At 44.8% G+C, this 27,420-nt stretch overlaps 1 protein-coding gene across 2 annotated transcripts in view; it reads left to right on the top strand.

The window, feature by feature from the left end:
* The window catches only part of LOC115474065 (cytospin-B-like), a 167,074-nt gene that overhangs the window by 60,346 nt on the left and 79,308 nt on the right, over nt 1-27,420 (top strand). For both annotated transcript variants that reach the window (XM_030209372.1, XM_030209373.1), the window contains exons 7-8: nt 360-535; nt 11,487-11,625. In XM_030209372.1, coding sequence (XP_030065232.1) covers nt 360-535; nt 11,487-11,625 — 315 coding nt within the window. The remainder of the gene's footprint in view (nt 1-359; nt 536-11,486; nt 11,626-27,420) is intronic.

Genomic DNA, 27,420 nt, shown 5'->3' with positions numbered 1-27,420 from the left:
AAAAGTACACATGTTGTAGAACACCACATGTATGTTTTTGCTGGAGTAAGGGAAAGAAATTTTTCAGATAACCAGTTTAACTGAATAAATCATTTTATTTATATGGCTTCAAAAAAGTATCGTCTTTGCATATTGACTAAAATGAGGGCGTGATGCCAGTTTAACTAATTGAGAACTGAAAATTACAGTAAAAGAACGTAGGAGTAGAATGGTCTTTGATAATATTATTAAATAAATGTGACTGGATAGAGCTATGACATTTTAAATAAGTTGAATATCTGTGACTGAGAGAAGGCTGTGACTTGGGTTCATAATCTGGAGCTATTCACTGCATCACCCATTCCTACCTGTTTGTACAGACAGATACAGCAGAATGGCGGCAGTTCCAGTCTGATCTGCAGATTGCTGTGACTGTTGCAGACAACATCAAGCAGGAGTGCGAAGAGCAACTGGAGGCTGTACAACAGCAGTTGAAGGAGGCCCAGAAGGAGAATGACAGACTGAAGAAGCAGCTGCAGGAAGCCCAGAGCCGGGGGTATAAACATTAGTGAGAGAGGAGAATGAAGGGAACAGGGTGGGAACCAGCTTTCTTGAACTCAGGCATGGGCTCAGGCCCATGTAGCAGTGGCACACACTATTGGTGTGCCTGGCAGGGACTCCCAAGCCCTGCCAGCTGAAGACACCCTCAGGCCATATCCACAGATCATCAAAACAACATGGCAGTCAGAGGCAGCATTCCCATCCAACTCTCTCCTGTGTGCTCGGCTCATGCACAAGAACTGGGCATGTGTGGGGTGCTGGCATCGGTGGTTGGGAGTGCGTCCAGTGACTGGCACAGTGTTCTGATGGGCCGGGAGTTTGGGCTGAGGATGTCTACATCTGACGGTGGTTGGGAATTCATTTTTTTAAAGTCTGAGAGTGTGTGTGAGGCGGGGGTAGTTGAGAAGAAATGCCTCATACCCACCCATTTCACTGTTGGCCGACCCAAAAATTGCCTTTGGGCTATGCCACTGTTGAACTAAGGATGGTTGAAAAATCTCTTTCCATCTTGCATGAAAAAATGCCACAGTCTCATCTAGGATATTACTGATAAGATGTTTCTGTGAGTGTGAGAGGGATACAGATATTAAAGGAGAGAAAAAAAAATATTTTGAGTTGGATTAATAATTAACAAAGGGTGACCTCTCCTGTTCATTCTCTCTTACATAAAAATGTGGTTGAAAAGGTTTATCTATTACAAACCTTAAGGAGGGGCCTTTTTTGATTCACCAGTTGTCAGATTCTTCTTAATAATTATAGCTCAGTTGAAGGCAAGGTGGTGCTCTTGCAAAGTTAACCTTTATTTGCAGCTATCTGGGAATTTTTCCCATTTTATGTTCTCACCCAACATGCTTAATTCAGTCATTGCAGTGACAGTCTTCAGCTGGAGACCGTGAACTAGATTACTTCCAGAACACTGCAATCATAGGCCTTAAGTATGGTCCTTTGATGTGCCAACATTTATGCAGTAAGAATACCAGCATATATGTGTTTGTGTACACATACTATTCTGTAACATGATACCTAAATGTGATGGTGTGTATTTTTATTTATTTATTAGGATATATTTACCGCCTTTTTGAAGAAATTCACTCAGAGCGGTGTACAGCAAGGTTTGAAGGTGGGCATATAGATTGGTGGAGCCTGGGAAGAGTAGGCTGGAACACACAGTTAATGCACGTATATTAAACCGAAGTTACTCACCCCGTACTAGGTGTTCTCTGAGGACAGCAGGACACACATTACCACAGATGGGTGATGTCCCTGATACAGCCACAGTGCTCCTTAAAGAATCTGGCAAATGTTCTGCACTGCCTTTTTACAAATTTCATGTGGAATGTTTGCTCTTCGGATGTTGACAAAGTCCAGGTGTTCTTTTTACACATTCATGTCTAGGTCTATGCTGCACATGTGTGAGTGCCTTTCCACCAGTCCGAGTTGTGTCCAATCAAAAAGCATAGAAAAAGAATGCAATTCCAAGGGGAGTTGGGAGGGATTTGATAATGTATGTCCTCGGAGAACACCTGCTACAGGTGGGTAACTTCACTTTCAAGCAGGACAACAGTTACCACAGATGGGAATCCCTTGCTACAAGGCTCACTGAAAAAAAACAAACAATGGTCAGTAGGGATGGCAAGGTCAACAGGAACCAATAATAAAACAATTAAAAAAGGCCTGTTGTGAAGGTGCAATCTGGACCAGAAAAGAATGGGCCTAGGAGGTGGCGTTGAATTCTAGACATCAAAAAATTCTGCAGGACAGTCTAACCAAACCGCTGTCGCGTTAAGTATGCTGCTCAAGCAGTAATGAGAGTAATGGTGTGGCCCAAAGACCATGTTGCAGCTCTGCAAATCTCCTCAAGGAGGCTGACCTCAGTGGGCTACCAGTGCAGCTATGGTTCTAACATTGTGAGCTGTGACATGAACCTCCAGAGTCAGCCAGTCTAGGAATAAGTGAAAGGAATGCAGTCTGCTAGCCAATTGGATAAAGTGTGTTTTCCAATGGCTTTCTCCATCCAGTTTGGGTTAAAGGAAACAAAAGCTACGTGGACTGTCCTATGGGCTTTAGTCCACTCCAGATAGAAATCCAAGGCTCACTTGCAGCCCAATGTATGCGATACACTTTCACTTGGATAGGCATGAGGTTTTGGAAGAGTGTTGGCAGGACGATTGACTGATCAAGATGGAATTCTGACACCACCTTAGGAAGAAACTTAAGGTACTTGTGGAGAACCACTCTGTTATGATGAAACCTTGTGTAAAGTGGGTCTGCTTCTAGGGCCTGAAGCTCCCTGACTCTGCAAGCTGAAGTGACTGACACCAAAAACAAGACCTTCCAGGTCAGGTACTTAAGATGGGAGTCAAGTGGTTCAAAAGTATCTTTCATCAGCTGGAGGAGGATGACGTTGAGATCCCATGGCACAGTAGGAGGTTTGATGGGGGGCTTTGTCAACAGCAAACCTGTCATGGAGCAAACAAGTAGAGGTTGTACAGAGATGTTTACATCCCATACAATGATGATCAGCACTGATAGCACCAAGATGAACTCTTACAGGAGGTATTTAAGCAGGTTTTGTGTAGGGCAAGTGAGAAGATCTAGGACCTTGCCTTCACACCAGACGGCAAACCTCCTCCTTTAAATATAACACCTTTTGGTAGAATCTTTCCTGGAAGCCAACAGGATTCTAGAGACACCTTCAGGCAGCTGTAGAGATGCAAAGCCTAAGCTCTCAACATCCATGTGAGGGCCAGGGACTGGAGGTTGGGATGCAAAAGAGACCCCTCATTCTGCGTGATGAGGGTTGGAAAGCAGCCCAGTCTTCATGGATCTTCATATGACAATTGTAGAAGAAGAAGGAACCAGACTTGTCATGGCCAGTAGGGAGTAATTAGGATCATGGTTCCCTGGTCCTGCAGGAGTTTCAACAAAGTCTTCCCTTTCGGAGGGATGGGAGGATACTCATATAGAAGACTCTCCTCCCCCCCCCCCCTTAAATCCAGGAGAAAGGCACCTGATGCTAGACTATCATTCAACCTGAGTCTGGAGCAGTACCGAGGGACCTTGTTGAGATGAGTGGCAAAGAGATTCACCAAGGGGGTTCCCATTCTCAGAAGATCTTGCAGACGATGCCCATGTTGAGAGACCATTCATGTGGTTGCATCACCCTGCTCAGTCTGTATACCAAATTGTTCTCTCTCTCCTCACCAGATATGTGGTGCTGAGCACCATGCTGTGGGCAGTGGCCCAATGCCACATCAGACTGCTTCCTGACACAAGGGATAGGATCCTGTACCCCCCTGCTTGTTGATGTACTAACATGATGTCTTACACAGATCGGCAAAACTGCTAACTCCTCGTGAAGATTTCAAAAAACCAAAATAGCAGTATTCAAAAGTCTATATCGTCATATCAAACAAATTCAAAAAATGTAAAAAACGGGGGAAAAAGTCTCAAGTACGACAACCCTCATAAAAACAGTTGTGCGTACAAAAAGTCATCATAGACTAAAAAAAACCCATAGACAAAAGAATTTTTTACATATTTTTCTAAATTGCTTTTCTCATAAACAATCAAAAAAAGTCCATAGAGCCTTGAATATACTCAGAACAATGTCAACGTGGTTAAAGTGCACCGAAACACTTAGCTTTATGGCGTCTATCACTGTGAACTCCAGAGTGCGTGTAGAATCTACATGCACTCTGGAGTTCACAGTGATAGATGCCATAAAGCTAAGTGTTTCGGTGCACTTTAACCACGTTGACATTGTTCTGAGTATATTCACTCTATGGACTTTTTTTTGATTGATCATGAGAAAAGCAATTTAGAAAAATATATAAAAAATTCTTTTGTCTACGGGTTTTTTTTTTAGTCTATGATTACTTTTTGTACGCACAACTAACTGTTTTTATGAGGGTTGTCGTACTTGTTGAGACTTTTTCCCCCGTTTTTGACATTTTTTGAATTTGTTTGATATGATGATATAGACTTTTGAATACTGCTATTTTGGTTTTTTGATGTACTAACATGGCAACCTGATGTCATTCAAACAGACAGTTTTATTCAGCAGTCAAATCTCTGAAAGCCTTTAGAGCATTCCAGATTGCCTGTAGCTTTAGGAGGTTGATTTGAAGATCGGTCTCCTGAGTGGACCACTTTGTCCCTAAAAAAGACTGTCACCTCAACAAGAGATGTGGGCCAAAATTTCATGAACTACTGGTTCCAGTCTGAAGCATGCAGCTATGAGAGTCTGCACATGCCGATACCCAAGGTGGAAAGCCTGAATGTCACATCAAAAGAGTTAAAGGTGCCCCTAGTCAAATGCTTTCTGCACTCCTTCTGCTTTCTGGCTATCTAGTGAAGGTCTGCTCCGGAGGGAAAATATCTGCAAACTCTAGCACGCTGGACACCAAGGACTTCAAGTAAATGCTCATATAGAGCTGGTAGTTCTGGATGCAGGAGATGAGCATCCAGGCCTGAAAAACCTTTCTCCCAGACAACTGTAGAGTACAAGCATCCCTGCTCAGGGGAGCCAAGGCATGGGTCCTCAAACTTCTGGCCCACCCATAGTGGGGCAACTGGGCTTTCTCAAATCCTGGAGCCTTCAGGACTTGGTACACAGTCTGCCTTCTTAGGGATAACTTATACAGAGAAAGGAATCTCTCAGTTCTTCATCTGTGCATCCCTAAGGACTTTGTGAACAGGCATTGTCATAGCCTCTTTAGGAGGAGAATCATAGTCAAGGACAGCCATCAGCTGTGCCCGGGTATTGTCCTCTACCTCCAACTTAAAAGGAATGGCCTCTGCAAAAAAATCCATAAAGAGGACTTCTGGAGGAGACTTCTGTCTCTCCCGTGGAAGAGAGGGGTCTGAAGGAAGGCCCATGGACCTCTCCTCTGAGAGGTCCTCAAGCTCCCCTCTCAGAGCCCTAGGAACAGTTTGACTTGGACTCAACAAAGCACACATCGTGAGATGTCTTGAGTCTGTGCCTGCCTTGGTCTGCTGGAATGGCCAGGACCCGAAAGACAATGCTGATGTGCAGAACCCCTCTGGGACTCCAGGGCAGCTTTCTCCTCTGATGGGCTAGAGAGGGTAACTGCTTCAGACGGTGTTGGCTCCACCACCTGGCAAGACACATGTGTTGACGACCGACCAACAGAACATACTGGGTCAGATCAATTGTCCATCTAACCCAGTACCCAGCAGAAATCCAGATAGTGGCAACATTCCATGCTACCAATCCCAGGGCAAGCAGTAGCTTCCCCATGTCTGTCTCAATAGCAGACTATAGACTTTTCCTCAAAGAGCTTGTTGAAAATTTTTTTAAACCCAGGTATGCTAACCGCTGTTCCACATTCTCCAGCAAATAATTCCAGAGCTTAACTATTCATTGAGTCTCTAGATGGGCTGAAATGGTTCCAGAGGTGGTATAAGCGCCCTCAATGCCTCAGCATCGTATTGTCCCAGGATGCACTATTCAGCTCCTCCTGGAGCATGACCTGAAACTGTTTCTCAAGGGCAGGCACCTGAAAAAGGTTGTGGTGGCGCCGGTGTGGAGACAGCCTGAGAAGTAGTCAGTGTCCAATGGAGAGCACGGTCCTGGCTCCGATGGGACCATGTGTCAGCATCACTACAACGGAGTGGGAGTAGTCCTGGCTACACTGATGGCAATGCTTCTGGCTCCGTGTGTTGAGGAGGACCGATGCCGGTGCTTCTTTTTTATGCTCAGTGCTGATAAGGACGTGGAATTTACACGCCTCCTCGGTGCCAGGTTGGAGTATGCTTGACCTGCGGTCGCACTACCAATGCTTGATGTTGAGGCAGGGGAGACCTCCTCGATGCCAAAGCATCACCAGTGTCTGGTGCAGCTCCAGAAGCCATGAGGACTGATGTTCTTATAGCTAATATCAATGGATCAGACTTCTCAGTGCCAAAAAGTCTTTCATGCACCACCTCTCTCTTCTGGGTTCTCTTCTGTATTTGAACATGAAGAAGATACTGAGTCATGAGCATGCTCTGAGCACTTCAGGCACATATCGTGGGTTGGTCACAGACATGGTCCTAGCGCAGCGGGTGCATTTCTTAAACCCACTGGCAGGCTTCTGAGACATCATGGTTGCAGCGAAATGAAGTGGCTCAATGATGGAGAGAAACAAAAAGAATAGGCCCCCTCATGAAAACTGAAGAGAAACTCGGCCAGGAGCACAGGTCCAAAATTGCTGTAGGCTGTGGAAAAGAGTTTTTATCTGCACTTTGATTTTCTATTGAGAGCACAGAGGAGAGAGAGGAGGGAGAAAAGCAACAAAACTCTCTGGAATACTCCCAGGAGCGAGCATGTAGGCAAAAAAATGAGTCAAAAATAGATTGAGAGCACACTGCGATAAGATAGTAATTCTATTACTTCAAACTGTACGAATTTTACCACTCCAGTTATAATTAAGTGTACTTCTACCCTTATCCTACTCTGTGTTGCCCACTAGAAGCTGTAGTCCCATCCCTGGAGACTTATCAGCCTCATGGGATTACTTCTCTCTATATGCTGCTATATATTCGTCCCAGAGTTGTATTCTCTTTTCTGGAACCTTATCAGCTTCCTTGCATCTATTGTTACTCTATTTTCCACTCTGTATGTATTCCCGGAGTTGGTACTGTCCTCTCCGGAAACTGTAAGCCTACTGCTATGTGGGAAAATGTGGGATACAAATGTAATAAATAAATAAATAGTGTTGTCAGCTCTGCAGAGAAAAAAGTGATTCAGGCTGGCAGGAAGACACTCGTGCATGCGCAGTGCAGGTCTACCAAAGACTTCTTAAAGAGACATAAACACTGGAAGCATCTGCACTGGGGCTCCATTGGGGACATTGCCCATCTGTGGTAATTGTTGTCCTGCTTGTCCTTGGAGAATGAATACTATAATTTACACGCACTTTCTTGGCAAATGTAGATACAAATTTTAGAACTATAGCTCAAGTGGTCCTTGAGCTATAATTGGATTACTGCAATTCATTCTATTTTAAGATTTCTGAAAACTTCTACAACTGATGCAGAATACGGCCATTAGATTGATCAGTGGTACTGGATGTTTTGAAAGTAGTTTCCATCTTTCAAGATTATCACTGGCCGCTGACACATAAATGCACTGATTTTAAAATTCTTTAATTTTAGAACTTTAGCTCAAGTGGTCCTCTAATGGATCTGAGACTGTCATAGAGACTAGTGAGTATTATTTTAATTCACATTTTTGGGCGGTGGGTCAATGACAAGGGGGGGGGGGGATCAACCCTGATTCCCTCCAGTGGTTTTCTGGTCATTTAGGGCACATTTTTGTGCCTTATTTGTTCCAAAAAAAAAAGTTTACATCAAAACATTGCAGATTTTGCCCTGGACGTTTTCATTTTGTTCCATTACGGCTGTAAAACATCCAGGTGTTTAGGCATTCCCTATGCCCATCCTAATTCCGTCTTTGGAACAACTGAACACACTCCCTTTTGATTTGGATGCTTTGCAAACTAAATGCATAGATAATCTGCAAAATAGGTTTTGAAAATACTGATTTGGACGTTTTGAGATGAAATCCGCCCAAATGGTGCTTTATGACACTTTTTGGATGTTTTTCTATTGCGAAAATGAGCCCCATAGTATGCTACTTATAATGTCAACACACAATGAACATTAAAAACATCTTAATAGTGGAGGGCATCACGTGACCTCATCCAGCATGGACGCTTAGAGCTTTTTTTCCCACCAGCTTTATTCTAATACTACATATAGCAGCCTAGCACCTTTTCTTTTTTTTTTTCGCAAGAACCTTCGTACCCACTGTGCCTAAACAAGATGGTATCAAAAACTAGCAGGAATGAAGGCTCCTACTCTATTCATTCAGTTTCTAAAAGGAACAAAGGTGATCTCTCCACACCTGAGAAGGCCCTGCAGTCGCCATTACCACGCGATAAATTGAGTCTCTTTCTGATTATATCAAGGCGCTACATATTCTTATGCAACAAAATTTCAATACCACTTCTGAAATCAAGTCAGAGTTAACCGCAATTTCTACTCAACTTACTCAGTTTAATGCAAGAATTGAGTTTCTTGAAGATCATATGTCAGCTCATGCCACACTTCATCTGGAGATGAACCGCAAGTTAAACAAAGTTGATCTCGTACAGTGAGAAAACGAGGACCTTTCTAACTGAATGAGAAGGAACAATATCCAAATACTAGGGCTGCCCGAACAAACTGAGGGTAAGGATATGATTCAGTTTTTGAAAACGTTCGTCATAAAAATTTCTGCTCTTCCAGCCGACTCAATTATAGATATAGAACCTGCTCACCGCATCACGTTGCGGCCTACTCCAGGAAAAGATTACCCATGCCCTATAATTGCTAAGTTTCTTTGACATGATCAACTAATGTCTATTTTAAACATTACTCTATCAAAATCTCCTTTGCTATACGATGGAGCAAAAATTCTTCTGGTACCGTATTTCTCCAAACCTTCTGCTAAAAAGCGGAAGATGTTTCTAGCAGTCCGTCCTTAAGCTGAAAGCCATAGGAGCTCAAATTCTTTTGAGGAACGTGGAGGGGCATAATCGAACGTCACCGGCGAAATAGTTCGCCGGCGATCTATTTTGGCGGTGGTGCAACAGCTGGCTGGAACCGTATTATCGAAAAAGATGGCCGGCCATCTTTTTTTCCGATAATACGGTTTAGCCCGGCCAAATGCCAGAGTTCACCGGGTTTGAGATCGCCGGTTTTGTTTTTCAGCGATAATGGAAAAAAATGCTGTCCATCTCAAACCCGGCGAAATCCAAGGCATTTGGTCATGGGAGGAGCCAGCATTTGTAGTGCACTGGTCCCCCTGACATGCCAGGACACCAACCGGGCACCCTAGGGGGCATTTCTAAAAATTTTTTAAAAATACAAAAAAAGCTCCCAGGTGCATAGCTCCCTTACCTTGGGTGCTGAGCCCCCCAAATCTCCCCCAAACCCACTCCCCACAACTCTACACCATAACCATAGCCCTTATGGGTGAAGGGGGGCATCTATTTCGCCGGCGACGTTCGATTATGCCCCTCCACATTCCTCAAAAGAATTTTCCTCAAGAAAATAAAGACTCTTTGGATTTTACAGCATTTCTGGAGACTTCTGAAATAGAACAGGTACAACCTGCAACATTAATAGCAACGGTTGCTTTAACACCGGATAAACAGTGGCTTTTTCGTTTGTTTTTCAAGATCAGAGATAAATCATTTCTGTTATTGAAAATTAACATGTTTCCTGATGTTGCAAAAGAAACCCAGAAGCGCCGGAAACAAGTTTTGGTACTAAAACCTGCAGTTCTCCAGTTAGGAGGCATTTTTCATTTGAGGTTTCCCTGTAAAAGCATCATAAGATACGAGTCATCTAAATATGTCTTTATGGACCCTCCTCAATTGTCATCCTTCATAACATCTAAAAGAGCTGGAGGTTCAAGTTAAATTTAATTTCTCTGTCCCCTCCAGGTGCAACACAACCTATAATATATTTTCTTTATCTTTATTATTTTTGCCTGTCTTTGTGAAAATCTTGGATTCGCATTATTGTGGACTTGAGTGTTGAAAATTGTTTACATATATATTTCTTAATGGCTGTTTAGTCAACTTGATAATTGTATTAATACTTTTCTGATCAAAGGTGTAACCTTGAAAATGTTGGAAAAATTGAAAAAAAAAGAGGGGGTGTTTCTGGAGTTGTGATTTGGGTGGGACAGGAAAACTTGTGTAGATAGATTTGAAAATACAGTGTGCCTATTTTGTTTGGAAAATCTACTGAGACAAAAAGCAGGTGCAAACATCCTGCACCATATTTCACAGATAGTGTACATGTGTACTTCAGTTTTGAATTTCAGTGGAAAATCTGTGGCTAAAAAGTACCTATGGACTTTCTCCCTAAGTTGAAGGTTTGAAAATTGCTCCTTAAAGAATCTGGCAAAAGTTCTGCACTGCCTTTTTACAAATTTCATCTGGAATGTTTGCTCTTCGGATGTTGACAAAGTCCAGGTGTTCTTTTTACACATGGTCTTTGTAGCAGGTTTGAAAGTAGAAATGTACGCATGCTTTTCTCTTTGAAAATTACATAAGGAAAAGTACTTACCTGTACTTACTTTTTCTGTGGATACTCCCCTTGCCTCCAATAAATGCAAAGTGTGCATGTTCCACAGCATGCGTATTTTGCACCTACAAGGTAGAAATTTCAAATAGCTGTGATTAAATAGCTTTTGAAAATTGCTGCCTGCATCCTTTAGTTTTGCCTGTTTCAAAATTTGTGCAAGAAAAACTGGTTTGTATTCTGCATGTTTTCATTTTGATGGATCCTTAAGCCTGACCCATAAATGGTTCACTGCGACTGTGCATAATTTCCAGTCTAGAAAATTAAAATTGCATTCTACTTTGCATTGCTTACTTTTAGCCTGTTCTCAGTTATTCTCTCTTTTTTTTTTTTTTTTTGTCTGAATTAAGAGTTCGTTGGAGCAGGGATATTCTGACGTATATCATTTTGTCATCACTTAAAGCAAGCCTGGAACTTTTAATTATCTCAGCCAGAGGAGGGTGCTGCAGGACTAGGACTGTGAATGGGATGGGATTATAGGACGCAGTGGAGAAAGAACAAGAAGCTCTGCATGATGAGTACCTGTTGAGGCATACTCTGAGCAGTTCTTGTTGGATTGCAAGTGTGGTTATATCTTCTTTTTTTTTTCCTGGGCCTGAATGCATCATGTTTGTTGTGCACCTTTTCCCATATCATCCTCCTCATCTAGCACATGCAATCTAGGTTCCCAGTAAACCTGTATATCTGGATGGATTATAAGGGCTAGGTCATCAAACTAGTCATTGGATATTCAATACTTATTTGTAGGCTTCTACTCCTTAATTTCTTTCTAACCATTTTTAATCTATTTTTTTTCCTTGCAGTACGGACTCCAAATATACTAGCCGAACACTAGAGAACAGAAAACCAATGAGAACAGCAAACATGGAGAATCCGGCAGTGAATGGCACATTCCCAGGAAGAGGGGGGCGTACTTCTTGGGCAGTGGTGTCGCCCATCAAGGTAAGATAAATGTATTAGGGCTACTTCCTCTAGCTAAGATTGCAAGTCTAAATGTTCAGCCCCCAAACTATTACCATCACAGTGCCGACGTACTTCAGTGGAGACCATAGTCCATGGAGTATGATTTTCCTTCCAGCTCAGTCCCATGTGTGATCTGCCTGAAGGTGATGCTTTGATTCTTGAGACTTATCTGATGATCTCAGTCCAGAGTCCCACCTCCCTTCTGCTTCTGGTCATTATGTACCTCCCTGGGAGATCTCTATTCAAAGTGCCTCTCCATGCTGTCCTCTCCTACAGTAAATGGAACCAGTGGTTAGAGTTCAGGGCTTTGATTGTGTGGACCTTTGTCCAACCTTCTGTATTTCATCAGGATGTGGGAACAGTGCCTTTTTTTACATCAACAACTTCACTGGCACAGCTCAGTTAAAAAAGTGTCACTCCTGTGGCTTACTGCCATAGAAGTAACAGTGTCTTAGGCTCCTTAGTACAGCTTCTTAAAGTGCTGTTAGTGCTTGAGATAGAATTCCGAGATGTGGTAAGATGAGTTGCTCTAAAGAATAGCCTGTCAGTTATTCAAGCTGATGGACATGGATAGCTTAAGGGCACAGGCTTAGGGTACCAAAGCTCAAGGGCACCCAAAGCCTGCCTCAGCAACTCACCCTTCACAATAGTGAGAGTATGTTGCCTTGTTTTCACTGCTATGCCCTCCTCCTTGTGCTGCTGCTGGTACAATTGCAGATTTAAACATGGAGGTACTTCCTGTTTCCTCCAAGAAACTGGAAACACCTGTTCTAAGATTTAAACCCAAGATGGTGCTAGCGACAGCACAGGGATGAGAGTGAAGCTACAATGCTCTAACTGTTGTTTGAAGGTATGGTAAGGAGCTGATGCAGGCAGAGGAATCTGGCTGGAAGGGAACTAATAGTGGAAGGGAGCTGGGGCTGGGATTAGAAGGGATTAATGCTGAGGGGGCTTTAAACTTCAAGGGGTATGAGGGGCACTGCAATTAGAATGAGATAATGATAGAAGAGGCTCAAACTACAAGAGGGCTGATTATTTCTTTTTGTGGAGCTGGGAGAATGGGGCTGCAACAAGGAAGCTGATGCTGGGGAAGGGTGAGGAACGGGGGCAGATGCTAGGGTGATAAGGGAGAGGAGGAGAGATTGTGTGGATGAGGGAAGAAGCAAAGGCACATGCATAGGAAGGTGGAGAGGAGAGGCATAGGGATGGGTGCTGTGGTAGAGCATCAGAAAAACAACAAACTGTTTCTTCCATTTTTGAATCTGTTGTTTTAGCTCCAAGTTGCATGCATCTTTTTTCTTCCAAGCAACATAAGCAATTATTTTGTCTGTGAGTACTGCCTTAGCAATTTCCCAGAGTAAAATTGGTGAATGGACATAGTCCTTGTCGCTCAAGTAAGGCTTGAAGTGAGGATCTAAATATAAAAAACCTGGAAATCTCCAATGGCCTGTAACACCCCTATTTGAAAGCCCTCCATCTCTAATCAAATTACAGCATGATCAGATAAAGTGAGGTTACCTATTTGTTTTAATCACATGATGAAGCACAGTCTGTGACACAAATATCTAGTCAATTCGTGTTATAGAAGAGTTGGCCTTTGCCACGCGGGTGTAGTTATGATCTACAGGATGCGTTACTTCAGGGGCCAATTGGGTTCAGCACACCACAAATCATGTCCAACCTTCTTGTGGCGCTTCCCTTTCCACCCACCATCCTGCTGTTCTCTCCAAGCTAGCCTAAGACCATATTAAAGTCTCCTATCACCACTAAAGTAGAAGTGTATCTTTTCCACTCAACTTTAACAAAGTTTGATTAAACACTTTTCTTATAAGTGTTGGGGGCATATACAGTACATTCAACAACGTGAGTTCTATGCCTTGGACCTTTTAAATGTGCCAAAACACATTTACCTGTGCCAGAACTGTTCAATATAGCCACTCCTGAGGGCATATATTATCTCCCCAACCCAGCTCCACCTGTTCTTTATCTGACAAATGTGTTTCTTGAATGCAGGCCAGATGTACATTCTGCTTACCTAAAGCTTGCAAGATCTTGATTTGTTTTATTAGGGAGTTTATTACAGCCACATTCCAATAGCAGATTTCCAGAGGTATTAGTGCCATACAAAAGTAACATCAAATGTCATAACAAAATCAGTCCAATACAAGGGACGCCAGTGCCCAGCCTTGTGACATGTTCCAACACACCCATTCTTCCACCTTTTCCCCAAAATGGAACATTTAAGTATCCCATTCTCAAAACTAACAATTCTTCCTGGTAATAGAAAATCTCTTGCTGGTACTGTATTCCTGCCCTGTCCCTCCCATATCCCCATACATAGAAGTAGGCACTATGCCTACTGTGATCACACTTCAAGCTACCTCCTTATATAATGCTCTATTTTTCAAAAACATGTCTTTTGCCTTAGTTTTACATCCAGTGTGTCAGTTACCTTGCATTGTGTAGAGGCTCACAAGTCTCTTCATGTTTCTGCTGATTTTATTGATGACATATCCGCTAAAGTACCACAGTTAAAATCAACAGAAACATTTAGAATAGAACTCAGTTAAGCAAACAGATAGGGTTCAACAACAGTAGTAGAAACTGCCATCAATTTTTCCCCTCAACAAGGTAACCCACCCCCCATTCCCACTGAACCCATGAGTCTCCACAGTAAATAGCAAGAACACTAGGAAATAGTAAAACCCACACCAAAGATAAACTGGTATGACCCCCCCACCCCCCACCACCATCTGATAGGTGTCCTTGAAATGAACTAAATCATCCTCTGAGCTCCCCCCACAAAACAAAATGTGAAAGACTGACCAAGTCACCCCCACTCCTTATAGAGTATTCATTATCCCACTGCGGGTTCTTGAAGACAAAGATTGAATATATGTGCCCCATACTGGCAGAAAGGCTGTTTTTCATCTTGGGGATGACTCCACCAGTCTTTATTCAAACAGCATCAAAAAGTATAGTTGGTTCCTCCACATCGTGGTCTGCTTGCTTACATTTTAGGCACAAAGGGTCCCCAATCTACCCCATTTTTAAACAGCTCCCGTGTATAGTAAACCCTGTGGATTATTCGAAACTGACATTCCCTGTATGCTGCATTTGTTGTAATAGAGGGTATGCACTGTATAGCAGAGAGAAGTTGTAGGGTATTGGGTTAACTTTTCAAATCCACACTCCAACTTTGGACCAGATGGGACAAATTCCTCTGTGGGGAGAGGTGTAACAATAATTTATGTGAATTAGTAGTCGAGTGACAATCTTCCCCAGCTTGAGCCACCAATTCATGAAATAGTATACTGTGGGACCTACTAAAGGCCTCTGGACCAAAAGAAGGGATGTAATGAGACAACTGTTGATAAGCAAAAACATCCTGAGATCGATTCAGAGTACCATCTCCTGAATGCCCTACGCATCCAACAAACGATATAACAGATCTATGCCCTTGGTTCGCCATTGCCAAAAAACTTTATTATCCATGCCTGACTTTAAACTGAGGGTTACCACAAATTGGGTGAAAGTTGGATATTTCAGACGTCAGGGCCTAACATCTCGTTATCTCACACCACAGGTCTCACAAAGGCCTCAATAAAATACCTCCCCTTACACTCAGCGGAATCTGAGGAATTGGGGCCTGTAACAAGAAGAGCTTCTCTAGCACCAAGGGCGAGTAATCCTGACCCTCCAGGAGCTAGAAGCCAGTCTGCCAAATGTCTAAATAAACAAGCCTGATTTATATATTTTTAGATCTGGTAACCACAATCCCCCCTCCCTCCAAGAGCACAAAAGCACTCTGAAAGGTAATTTTAGTTTAGACCCCCCCCCCCCCTCCTCCCAATAAAATGTTATCAATATCTTTTGAAGAATAGTACAGCATCGTAAAAATATTCAGCGACATCTTATGTGACAAAAAGTACAGCTTACAACATTAATCACATCGTATGGTACCACATAGCTGGATAGTCTTTATCAACAGCAGCATTCCTCCCACCAAAAGATCAAGGCAAGAAAAAATTCTTAGGGAGCCATATGCTCATCCAGGCATTCCCGAGGCTTCATTTCCATCTTATTTCTGCCCCATAATGTGGTAACAAAGTTAGCTTGCTTCGTCCACCTCTTCCTCAGATGCACCATGTGACTACAGTGTGGTGGCAAATGCCACGGCGGCATCCACTGTTTAAAAAAAAAAAAAAAAGAGTCTGACCCTGATGGTGGATCCACAGCCTGACTGGATAGAGAAGTGCAAAGCGTATGTTGGCTGAAAATAGCTTGGAGCATATGCACGAAAAAGCTTTCCATTTGGTAGCCACCCCTGCTGAGTAAGCCTTAAAGCAAAGTGCAGGAGTGGCCTAGTGGTTAGAGCACTGGTCTTGCAATCCAGAGGTGGCCAGTTCAAACCCCACTACTGCTCCTTGTGATCATGGGCAAGTCACTTAACCCTCCATTGCCTCAGGTACAAACTTAGATTGTAAGCCCTCCTGGGACAGAGAAATATCCAGTGTAACTCACCTTGAGCTACTACTGAAAAAGGTGTGAGCAAAATCTAAATAATAAAGTAATTGTTCTGATATTGGAGTCCCCCCATCCCGAAGTGCTTGAACGATTGCCACTTTATGTGCATAATTCAGTAGTTTCAGGATGACTACCAGGGGACTAACAGAGTCTGGTTTGGGCCAATCTATGGGCACGTTCCACCCTCAGCGGTCCCAGGTGTTCCGGAAGGCTTAACTCTTTAGTAAATAGCACCTCCAAAAAGCCCATGAGCTCAGCATCCGTTAAGGATTTGGGGATACCCAGCACCCGAAGGTTGCTCCTTTGGGAGTGATTTTCCAGCTCCTCAATTTTGTCTTAACAGGTAGTGAGCTCTTGTTGCAGGTGAGCATTAATAATTTCAACAGCTTACAAGCGCTTCTCGAGTTTACCAGCCTGCTGCTGGTTTTGGGCCATGTCTTTACCAAGCTCTGTTATTGCCGCAAGCATTTGGCTAATTTTCTCTTCCAGAGGGGCTAGACGTTTATCTAAAAGCATTTCCATTAACGTTGCCACTTCGGCCGCCACCTCCAAGACTCAGCCATTTTGTCTTCCTGCAGGCGGGTCTTCTCGTGCCCTTTCCGTGTCGGTTTTGCCCACGTTGTTACTGCTCGCTGCTAAAATCCGCTCTACCCTGATAACAGAAGTGTGAGTTTGGTGATGTTGAACGAGGGGAATGACAGGTCAGTAAAATATTGGAATTCTTGAGGTGGGAGAGTAGGAGAGCTGCAGATCACTCCTTCCCATAGTGTCACTGAGGCTCACAAGAGTCTTATTGTTCATCTAGCAAAGTGAGCCCCCAAAACGGTATGTTTTTCTATCTTTTAACCGGTTTCCAATCCACAGCAGGGCAGTGCCTCCTATCTAATGGCTTTTTAATATCATCGGGTATGTCTTATGAAGGATTTTGTCATAAGCTTTCTGAAAATCCAAATACGCTATAACTGGCTCACCTCTATCCACTTGTTTATTTATGCCTTTAAAAATCAGTGTAGCTTACTGGTAAAGCAAGTTAAAATCTTGGTTAAATCAATGTTGACTCTGTCCCAGTAAACTATATTTGTCTATGTGTTCAGTAATTTTCTCCTTTACAACATTTTTTCTTCCATTTTGCCCAGCATTGACATCAGCTCACTGGTCTGTAGTTTCCCAGATCATCCCTAGAACCCTTTTTAAAAATTGATGTTACGATGGCCACTTTCCACATAGACAATTTTAACGATAGGTTTCAAATTACTATTAGCGGATCTGCAGTTCCATTTTTTTAGTTCTTTCAGTCCACTGAGATGTATACCATCCGGTCCAGGTGATTTTGTTGCACTTTAGCTTGTTTATCCTATTACATTTCACAGTTCAGCATGATTTGTTTTTCTCCGTATTGTCTCCTTTAAATACCATTTCTGGCATGGTTAGCTCCCTTGCAACCTCCTCAGTAAAGACTGAAACAAATAATTCATTTAGTCTCTTTGCTGTGGCTTTGTTTTCCCTGAGTGCCCGTTTTACTCCTTAATGATCTAATGGCTTTTTCCTTCTAATATACCTGAAGAAGTTTTTATTACGAGTTTTTTTGCCACTGTGGAGAACTTATTTTCAAATTCTCTTCTAGCTTTCTTTTCAGTGCTTTGCATCTAACTTACTACTACTACTACTATTTAACATTTCTAAAGCGCTACCAGGGTTGCGCAGCGCTGTACAATTAACAAAGAAGGACAGGCCCTGCTCAAAGAAGCTTACAATCTAAAGGACAAAAAGTGCAGTCAATCAAGATTGAGGCAGTCTAGATTTCTTGGATAGAGGTACAATGGTTAGGTGCTGAAAGCGACATTTAAGAGGTGGGCTTTGAGCAAGGATTTGAAGATGGGTAGGGAGGGGGCTTGGCGTATGGGCTCAGGGAGTTTATTCCAAGCATAGGGTGAGGCGAGGCAGAAAGGGCGGAGTCTGGAGTTGGCGGTGGTGGAGAAGAGTACTGAGAGGAGGGATTTGTCCTGTGAGCGGAGGTTACGGGTAGGAGCGTAAGGGGAGATGAGGGTAGAGAGGTAGTGAGGGGCTGCAGATTGAGTGCATTTGTAGGTTAGTAGGAGAAGCTTGTATGCTGTACCTGATCGAAAGCCAGTGAAGTGACTTGAGGAAAGGGTGATATGAGCATAATCGGTCCTAAGCGGAAGATAAAACGCGCAGCAGAGTTCTGAAGGATTGAAGGGGTTAGATGGTTAAGTGGGAGGCCAGTGAGGAGTAGGTTGCAGTAGTCAAGGTGAGAGGTAATGAGAGAGTGGATGAGAGTTCGGGTGGTGTGCTCAGAGAGGAAAGGGCGAAGTTTGCTGATGTTATAGAGAAAGAAGCAACAAGTCTTGGCTGTCTGCTGGACATGGCCAGAGAAGGAGAGGAGGAGTTGAAGATGACCCAAGGTTGCGGGCAGATGAGATGGGGAGGATGAGGGTGTTATCGACTGAAATAGAGAGTGGAGGGAGAGGAGAAGTGGGTTTGGGTGGAAAGACAATGAGCTCGGTCTTGGCCATGTTCAGTTTCAGGTGGCGGTTGGACATCCAGGCAGCAATGTCAGTGCTTATGCTGCTTCTGTTTTCTTCATTTTTTAAAGATGCTATTTTAGCTCTAATAGCCTCTTTCACCTCATCTTTTAATACATGTCAGCTATTGGTTGGCCTTCCTTCCACCTTTAATGTATGGAACATATCTGATTGGGCTTCCAAACATGTATTTTTAAACAGCATCCATGCCTCATTTAATGTTGTAGGGGGTAGTATTCAGCCTGCTGTGGTGAGTGGCTTGTAAACTGCTCACAGCGGAAGGCTGAACTAACCCTGGACATTCAGACCAGTTCCCTGTTAACTTGGCACATAAAGGTAGGACAGAATCTTTACTGTTCTAACTTTATGCATTTACTAAGCTGCGGTAAGCGTGCACTAAATGCTGGAGATGCCCATATATTCCTATGAGCATCTCTAGTTTTTAGTGTGTGCAAATTATTAGCATGCGCTAAAAACGCTACCACAGCTTAGTAAAAGACCCCCTTACTTAGCCACTTAGAGAACCCGCCACTAACTGGCTAGGTTGTGGCTCCACCCAAACTCCTCCCTTAGACTGCCCCTAACCTAGCTGGTTAGGGAATGGCCAGTTAGCAGAGACATTCAGCAGCACTACCTGCTTAAGTGCTACTGAATATCAGCAGCCGGCCAGCTCAGTGGAGTTTAAGTGGCTCCTGCCCAGTTAAATCCATTTTAAATATTTGCAGCTGTTTGCTCCATTTTTAGCTTGTTGTGGTTTGGAGTTGTGCTTTCTTTTTTCTTTTGTTTTTAACTGTTTCCTTCAATTTATCATAGTTGCCCTTTTAACAGTTAAATGCTAGTTTGGTAGACTTCCTTAGTGTCTTCCCTCCAGTTATTATATCAAATTTGATCATATTATGATCACTGTTGCCCAGGGCTGCCGTGAAGGGGGGGGGGGCAGTGGGGACAAAATTCCACGGGCCTCCAAGGGGGGGCCCGCTGCTGCAGTCCCACCCGCCCGCCCGCCCTCAGCTCCGTCGTCGACCGTCTGCCACCGGGCCGGGCCGCCTGCATTGAAATCACAGCGCCTCTCACCTCCGTGTGAAAGCGCTGCAGGCAGCAGCAGATCGCCTCCCTTCGGGTCTCCTTCCCTCCCTGTGTCCCGCCCTCGTCTGACGTAACTTCTGCAAGGGCGGGACACAGGGAGGGAAGGAGACCCGAAGGGAGGCGATCTGCTGCTGCCTGCAGCGCTTTCACACAAAGGTGAGAGGCACTGTGATTTCAATGCAGGGGGCCCGGTGGAGGGCGGGTGGTGGCCTTGAGGGGGGGGAGTGGCGAGGGCGGCCTTGCCTCGGGCCCGGCCCAGTCTCTCGGCAGCCCTGCTGTTGCCAAGCTGCTCCAAAACTGTTGACGTTCGCACCATAAGAACATAAGAATAACCTTACTGGGCTAACGAGTGGGGGAGGAAAAGGTGGTGTTTCTAGGCTATATTGGGCTCTCCTCTCCTTTCGTAAACCTGTTGTGTACTATCTGTCTAGATGGGAGAAGGCCATAGGCGAAGCATATGAATTCACACAGTGGGAACAGATATTTAAGTCTCTACTCCAGGTTTCTATCTCAAGTACAATGGTTGAAAGTGGGCATAAAATACTTTACTGTTGGTACTACACTCCCCAGCATTTGGCTAAGATGTTCCACTCAGGCTCAGCACTTTGCTGGCGCCAATGTGGGCTGGAGGGAGATATGTTCCATGTTTGGTGATCATGTCCCCATGCTCAAACATTTTGGGCTGCTGTTTTTAAATTTACCTTTAATGTGACTGCAGTTAATTATCCTATGAAAGTGGATTGGTGCCGTCTACACTTCAAGCCCCGTGGAATTAAAAAGCCTATCCATCACTTTGCCACACAGATATTTGTGGCCAGTAAGATGGTCTTAGCAGCGGCGTGGAAGAGCCCCACTCTTCCTGGCCTTCAGATATTCTACGTAACTGGACTATATTCATCTGATGTCTAGACTCTTGGCTATGCGTACAGGACATCTACCTAAGTATCATAGGATTTGGGACCTCCCATCCGAACGCTTCTTGTTCATCAGCTAAGTAAGATAGAGATTCACCCTGGGAGGAAAAGGGGAGGGGAAGGGGAAGGGATACCGTTGCTGAGATGTAACTTGCATCTGTTCTTATGCCTTATTTGGAAGGGTTGGTTTATGGTTGTATTGATAACTGACAATCTTGTTCTTTTGTTAATATCTTTTCAATAAAAGGAAAATAAATAATGAAAAAAAAAAAGAATAACCTTACTGGGTCACACCGATGGTCCATCTAGCCCAGTATACTGCTTATAACAGTGGCCAATACAGGCCACAAGTACCTGGCAGAATCCCAAATAGTAGCAAGATTCCATCTGCCAATCCCAGAGCAAGCAGTATTTTCCCCTGTGTCTATCTCAACAGCAGACTATGGACTTTTCCTCCTGGAACTTGTCCAAACCTTTTTTTAACCCCAGATATGCTAACAACTGTAACCACATCCTCTGGCAACAAGTTCCAGAGCGTAGCTATTTGTTCAGTTAAATATTTTAAAAGTATTGCCATGTATTATTACTATGTAACTTCATTGAGTGTCCCACTAGTCTTTGTACCTTTTGAAAGAGTAAAAAATTGATTCACTTTTACATGTTGCATTGCACTAAGGACTAGATCTAAAATAGCTCCCCCGCCTGCCAGTTCCTAAAGCAGCTGCTCCATGAAGCAGTTATTTATTTTATCTAGGAATTTACCTCCCTAGCATTTCTTGAAGTGACATTTATCCAGTCAGAATTGGGTAATTTAAATCAAACTCACAAACCAAAAAGAAAGCAATTCTGCCAAAAACTGACCTAAGGCTGAGTAAATAATGCACTAACCATATAAAGAGAACAAAAAACTGGAGGATACAGGCCTCAGTGCTGAACCCCCAACAGGAAACAAAAACCTTGCCTGTTTTTACTTATTGTAAGCCACATTGAACTCGAGTATGTTCAGGATAATGTGAGGTATTAATGTCAAAATCTATATTAATAAATCCCACCTTGAACGTTCTGAAGCTCACTCCAAGGCAGAGAAGCTCACTCCAAGGCAGAGAAGCACAAAAATCCTGTAGTCTTCATAGGCTAGGACCAGTCACCCTCACTTATAGACCCGCCCTCAGCCACGCCCCATCTAATATAATAAAACGCACCGTGAACATTCTGAGGACAAAGATTCTGAAGTCACAGCACACGATAAAGGGTTCATGGTTTCATGGTGGTGAAGCCATCCGACATAACACGGACCTATCAGAAGGGACCTATCAGAAGGGGCTTGCCCACTAACAAAGCAGAACTGTTACCAGGCAACGGAATGCGCCATAGAACTCACCTATCAGAAGAAAAAAACAGAAGAAGGGAGGAGCATTCAGCTGTAGAATGCCTCATTGTCTGAGCAGCACAGAGAGCAGACAAACGCCGCTGGAAACAGAGAATATCCCAGCACTGAGTATGTACACAAATATTGTTGTTGGACCCGGGGAAACAGGAGTACAGCGTGCCTCTCGCCATCTACAACGTGCGCTGCCACCTGCAAAAATTAAACCCGACCTAGCCTGCATCACAGACTGATCCAGGCGGGGGGAGGAGTAGGGAAACATGCGGAGCGTGTTTCCCTACTCCTCCCCAGCCTAGGATTCGGTACAGACTGGCTGGCATACTGCTTGAATATACAAAACCGCTAACTCCTTCAATATACAAAACCGGAGGCAACAAAGAAAAAAAAAAAAGAAGCGTGCCCCTCGCCATCTGCGACGTGTGCCGCCACCTGCAAAAATTAAACCCGACCTAGCCTGCATCACAGACTGATCCAGGCGGGGGGAGGAGTAGGGAAACATGCGGAGCGTGTTTCCCTACTCCTCCCCAGCCTAGGATTCGGTACAGACTGGCTGGCAAACTGCTTGAATATACAAAACCGCTATCTCCTTCAATATACAAAACCGGAGGCAACAAAGAAAAAAAAAACATTATCACGCACGTGCACATAACTGGAACACCTCCCCCCCTTCACCTTCTCACGAACCAAGCAACCCAGGACGTGCAAAACCATCCCCCGCTTCAAAAAACCCGTCACCCACCTCAAGGATGCACACACCGCGCTGCTTCCCGCTGCGCATTCGTCCTGCATTCCTCCTGCATCGTTCCTACGCTGCTGCCCTATAACGAACCGAAAGAGTGGCATACTCTCCCTTCCGCAAACCACACCACCAAAAACAAGACGCCGCTGCTTGCCACAAGGACCAAAAATACCGTTAAAATCGACGGCCCCAGGGGGGAGGAAGTGACGTCACCGGAGAGCATGGCTGCCTAACTTCTGTGCTCCCGAGTACCCGAGGTGCAAAGAGCGCTACCCGGCACTTACAATAAGCAAGGAGGGCAAAGAAAACGGCGCCACTTAAGAACGAGGAGCGGAGGAGGCCAGAGACGTCCATGCAAAGGCGGTCTACGCCGCTAAACCTGTCAAAATTCGCGTATAAGAAAGGCGCGACGAAATCCAACATGGCGGCCAGAGCGAACGAAGAAATGGCGGAGCGAATGGATGCGGAATTGCAACCATCGGGAGACATGTTCGCATCGCAGACCCAGGGAGAGCCTGAGGGGGCCGGACTGCCGGAGCTATGCGCTTGGATCCAGGAAATCCGATCGGATCTAAAAGCCATGAGGTCAGAGCTGGCGACGCTGGGGGCTGACCTGAGAGGGGAGATAGCTGAGCTCGGACACCGGGTGGAGGAGGCGGAAGGCCGAATAGATGACCATTCGGAGTCCCTGGCTCCCTTGAGAGGCAGATCGCAGATGAGCGAATAGGGCAGCAGCTTCTCTCTGAAAAACTGGAGGATCTGGAAAATAGGAGCAGGCGCCATAACATCCGCATTCGGGGCTTGCCGGAGGTTTCAAAGTATCAAAATAGTGAGCAAGTGGTCCAGCAAATTGCCAGCGATGTTCTAGCGAACACGGAGGATCCGATTCCACCAGAAAAAATAAACTTGGACAGAGCACATCGGGCCCTGGGGGCTAATAGAAAGAACTTACCAAAAGATATTATAGCATGCTTCCAGGACTTCAAAGTGAAAGAGCGAGTCATGGCAGCGGCAAGACAAATAAAGGATTATAAATGGGACACCAATAGAGTGGAAATATACCAGGACTTGGCGGCTGCCACCCTGAAGAGAAGGGCTGAGTTGAAGCCGGTAACGGCAAAGTTGCGAGAACTGGATATTCGTTATCGCTGGAGATATCCGTTTGGACTAGCATTCTACAAGGATGGGAAACAGCACATGGTCAAAACCTTGGCAGAGGCGCAGAGAATACTGCAGGGAGACTATCAGATGGACACACCCTCGGCAGCGGAGCGCCCATCGATGGCAGCGGATCCCAGGACCCACCCCAGATGGCAAAGAGTGGGTCAGAGTCGACTACAGCGCCAGAAGTCAGCGGGACGCCTCACCTGACTTTGCATGGCAACAATGGGAGATAAGATCCCACTTGTTTAACAGGATGCGCCCTCGTGGCGAGTTTACCAGGTGCCGTGGACTTGGAGAGCGGCAAGCTGGCCTGGTTGAAAGTTATTGTTGGTTATAAGGTGCAGTAGGGTAATATAGAACATTGGTTTAAACAGGGAGCAAGATAAGAGTTAAGTTAAAGATATTAATAGCTAAAAATGTGAAGGGGTACTAGTGAGTTACAACACCTCCGTGTTGCACCATCCAGAATATGGTAAAGGTGCTAAGGTTTTGGGGGAGGGAAGGGGAGACTAGGGGGGGAGGGAGAAGGAAAGGAGCGGAGGAGGGGAGGGGGGGGGGAGGGAAGAAGGGTGGGAGAGATGGGTGGCTAATATTGAGATATGCTATAATGAAGCTCATAACTGAAGAAGTTGTCTATATATACAATGCTTAAATGTGTGACTATAAATGTGCGGGGCTTGAATACTCCGCAAAAACGGAAGCAGGTATTTAGGGAAATGCAACGCCAGCAAGCCGATGTAATGTTTCTCCAGGAGACCCACCTTAGAAAAGTCCATGAATACTTAATGAATAATAAGCAGTACCCATATATAAGATGTGCATCAGCCACAGAGGTTCAGAAAAAGAGGGGAGTTTTGATAGCTCTATCCCGGTCCCTACCCTGGCAGGTGCATACAACGGTCAGGGATACAGCGGGCAGATATATATTGATGGTGGTCTCCCTTGATAAGGAATATTACACACTGGTATGTGCATATGCACCCAATGAGAATCAGAGGATATTTATGCAGGAACTGGAGAGGATTTTACAAAAGCATGCTAAAGGTCATTTGGTGATAGGGGGCGACATGAACTTGACACTGGACCCGAAGCTAGATAACTCAGGGGGGGTGGCAAAATACGCGCAGGGAGATAGAGTAGCCTTCCAGTCCTGGCTGGCAAGGTGGGGGCTGACTGACTTATGGAGAGATACGCATGGGACTGAAAAAGATTTTACCCATTATGCCCCCCTCCACAAAACCTACTCGAGAATTGACTATTGGCTGGGCGATGCGATGGTGAGGAGGCAGGTTGAAAGGGTGACTATCGAGCCCTGTAGTTGGTCGGATCACTCTCTGGTGGTGCTAACGCTGAGGATGGGAAGAAGGCCTATAGGCCGTCCCCATTGGAGGCTAAACGAAGCCTTACTCCTAGAGCCACAGAATATAGCTGAATTGGAAAAGTACATAAAGGAATATATAGAGCTTAATGATAATGAAGAAGCCCATCCGACCAGTATTTGGGAGGGAATGAAAGCGGTATTAAGGGGTCAGATAATAGCATGGCAGGCACACATCGTCAGGGATCATAGGGGGAAGGAGGACGCAGTTAGAAATAACATGGAGGCCAGTGAAAGAAAGCATAAAGAGGATCCGTCCGACACGCAAAAATTGCAGGAAGTGCAGCAACTCCGAGCACAGCTTAATGATCTCCAGATGACGGAGATAGCAGGGCAGCTTCAGCGGGTTCGGCAGGAGCATTTTGAATTTGGAAATAGGGCTGGCCGGCTATTAGCAAATAAATTGAAAAAGCAAACCCAAAGAAATTATATTGCAGGGGTATATAATGCATCAGGTCAGTTAGTAAACAGCACAGAAGAGATACAGGAAGTGTTTCGGGATTATTATGGCCAACTATATAAGTCGGACCTGAGGGGCACAAGGGAAGAGATTGCACAATATCTACAGGGGATACAAATGCCAGGCCTATCGGAGAAGGAGGTAGAGGAGTTGTCCTCCCCCATAACGCTTGAGGAGATAGAAAGGGCAATCGCGAGTTTGCCAAATAATAAGGCGCCTGGGCCTGACGGATTCCCAGCGAGCTTCTATAAGCTGTTCTCCAAGTGGTTAGCACCATTACTGTTAAAAGCAGTCACAGCATTTGACAACATGGGGGAAATGCCTTACTCGTGGAGGGTGGCAGAGGTGGTCTTGATACAAAAGCCGGACAAGGATCCCCTATGTTGTGGATCATATAGACCCATTTCCCTATTAAATGTGGACTATAAAATTTTCACTAAAATTCTGGCTGCAAGGCTGCAGAGGGTACTCCCGAGAGTGGTTCATGAGGATCAGGCGGGCTTCATAGAGGGCCGGCAGACGTTCGACAATATTAGATGCCTGCTCCATGTGATTCAGCAAGCTAATGAAGAGCCAGACTCGGTTCTACTCCTCTCGGTGGATGCTGAAAAAGCGTTCGACCGGGTGGAGTGGCCTTTTCTGTTTGGGGTCCTAAAGCAGATGGGACTGGAGGGAAGAATCTTAAAATGGTTCAGCTTGCTCTATACTAATCCCCTGGCAATCATAAAGATAAATGGGGCTTATTCGGAGCCGATAGGGCTGGGTAGGGGGACGAGGCAGGGGTGTGCGGTATCGCCCCTGTTGTTCGCAATATCCATTGAACCATTAGCACAGAGGATTAGAGAACACAAGAGTATACGGGGGGTGGTTAGAGGTAAGAGGGAGCACAAGATTATGCTGTTTGCGGATGATGTATTGCTGACCTTGGCACAGCCTAAACAATCGCTACAGCAGGTTACAGAAGTGATCTTGCAGTATGGGGAGCTCTCGGGCTTTAAAATTAATACCACTAAGTCCGAAATACTTAATCTTACGGTTCCGCAGAGGGAGGCCCAGGAACTGCAGAAATTATACCCATTTAAATGGGCAGCGAGGGCAATAAGGTATCTTGGGGCTATGATTACCCCAAGAATAGAGCTTTTATATCAAGAAAACTTCCCTAAGAAGGTCAGGGAGCTTTTTGAAGAACTGGATAGGTGGGAGGGCCTCACGATTTCGTGGTTGGGTAGAATACATGCGGTAAAAATGATGCTCCTGCCGAAGCTGCTTTATTTATTTATGGCGCTTCCAGTTCCCATACCGCGTATCTTTTTCCAGCAGTTGACTAAAAAGGTTTTTGCATATATTTGGAGGAAGCGGCCACCCAGGGTGCGAAGAAGTGTAATGTACCAAAGGCCGAACAAAGGCGGCATGGGGGTCCCAAATTTTTTCTCTACTACCAGGCAGCGCAACTGCGGGTATGCGCAGAATGGTACCCGACCAATACCAAAAAGTGGCTTCACTGGGAGCGAGCATGGATGGGGACTAGATACACAGGGGACGCACTCTGGAAACCGAGAAAGGAACTCTTAAAGAT

This window comes from Microcaecilia unicolor, chromosome 7 (genome assembly GCF_901765095.1).
Source record: "Microcaecilia unicolor chromosome 7, aMicUni1.1, whole genome shotgun sequence".
NCBI lineage: Eukaryota > Metazoa > Chordata > Amphibia > Gymnophiona > Siphonopidae > Microcaecilia > Microcaecilia unicolor.
This window is presented reverse-complemented; position numbering and strand designations above follow the sequence as displayed.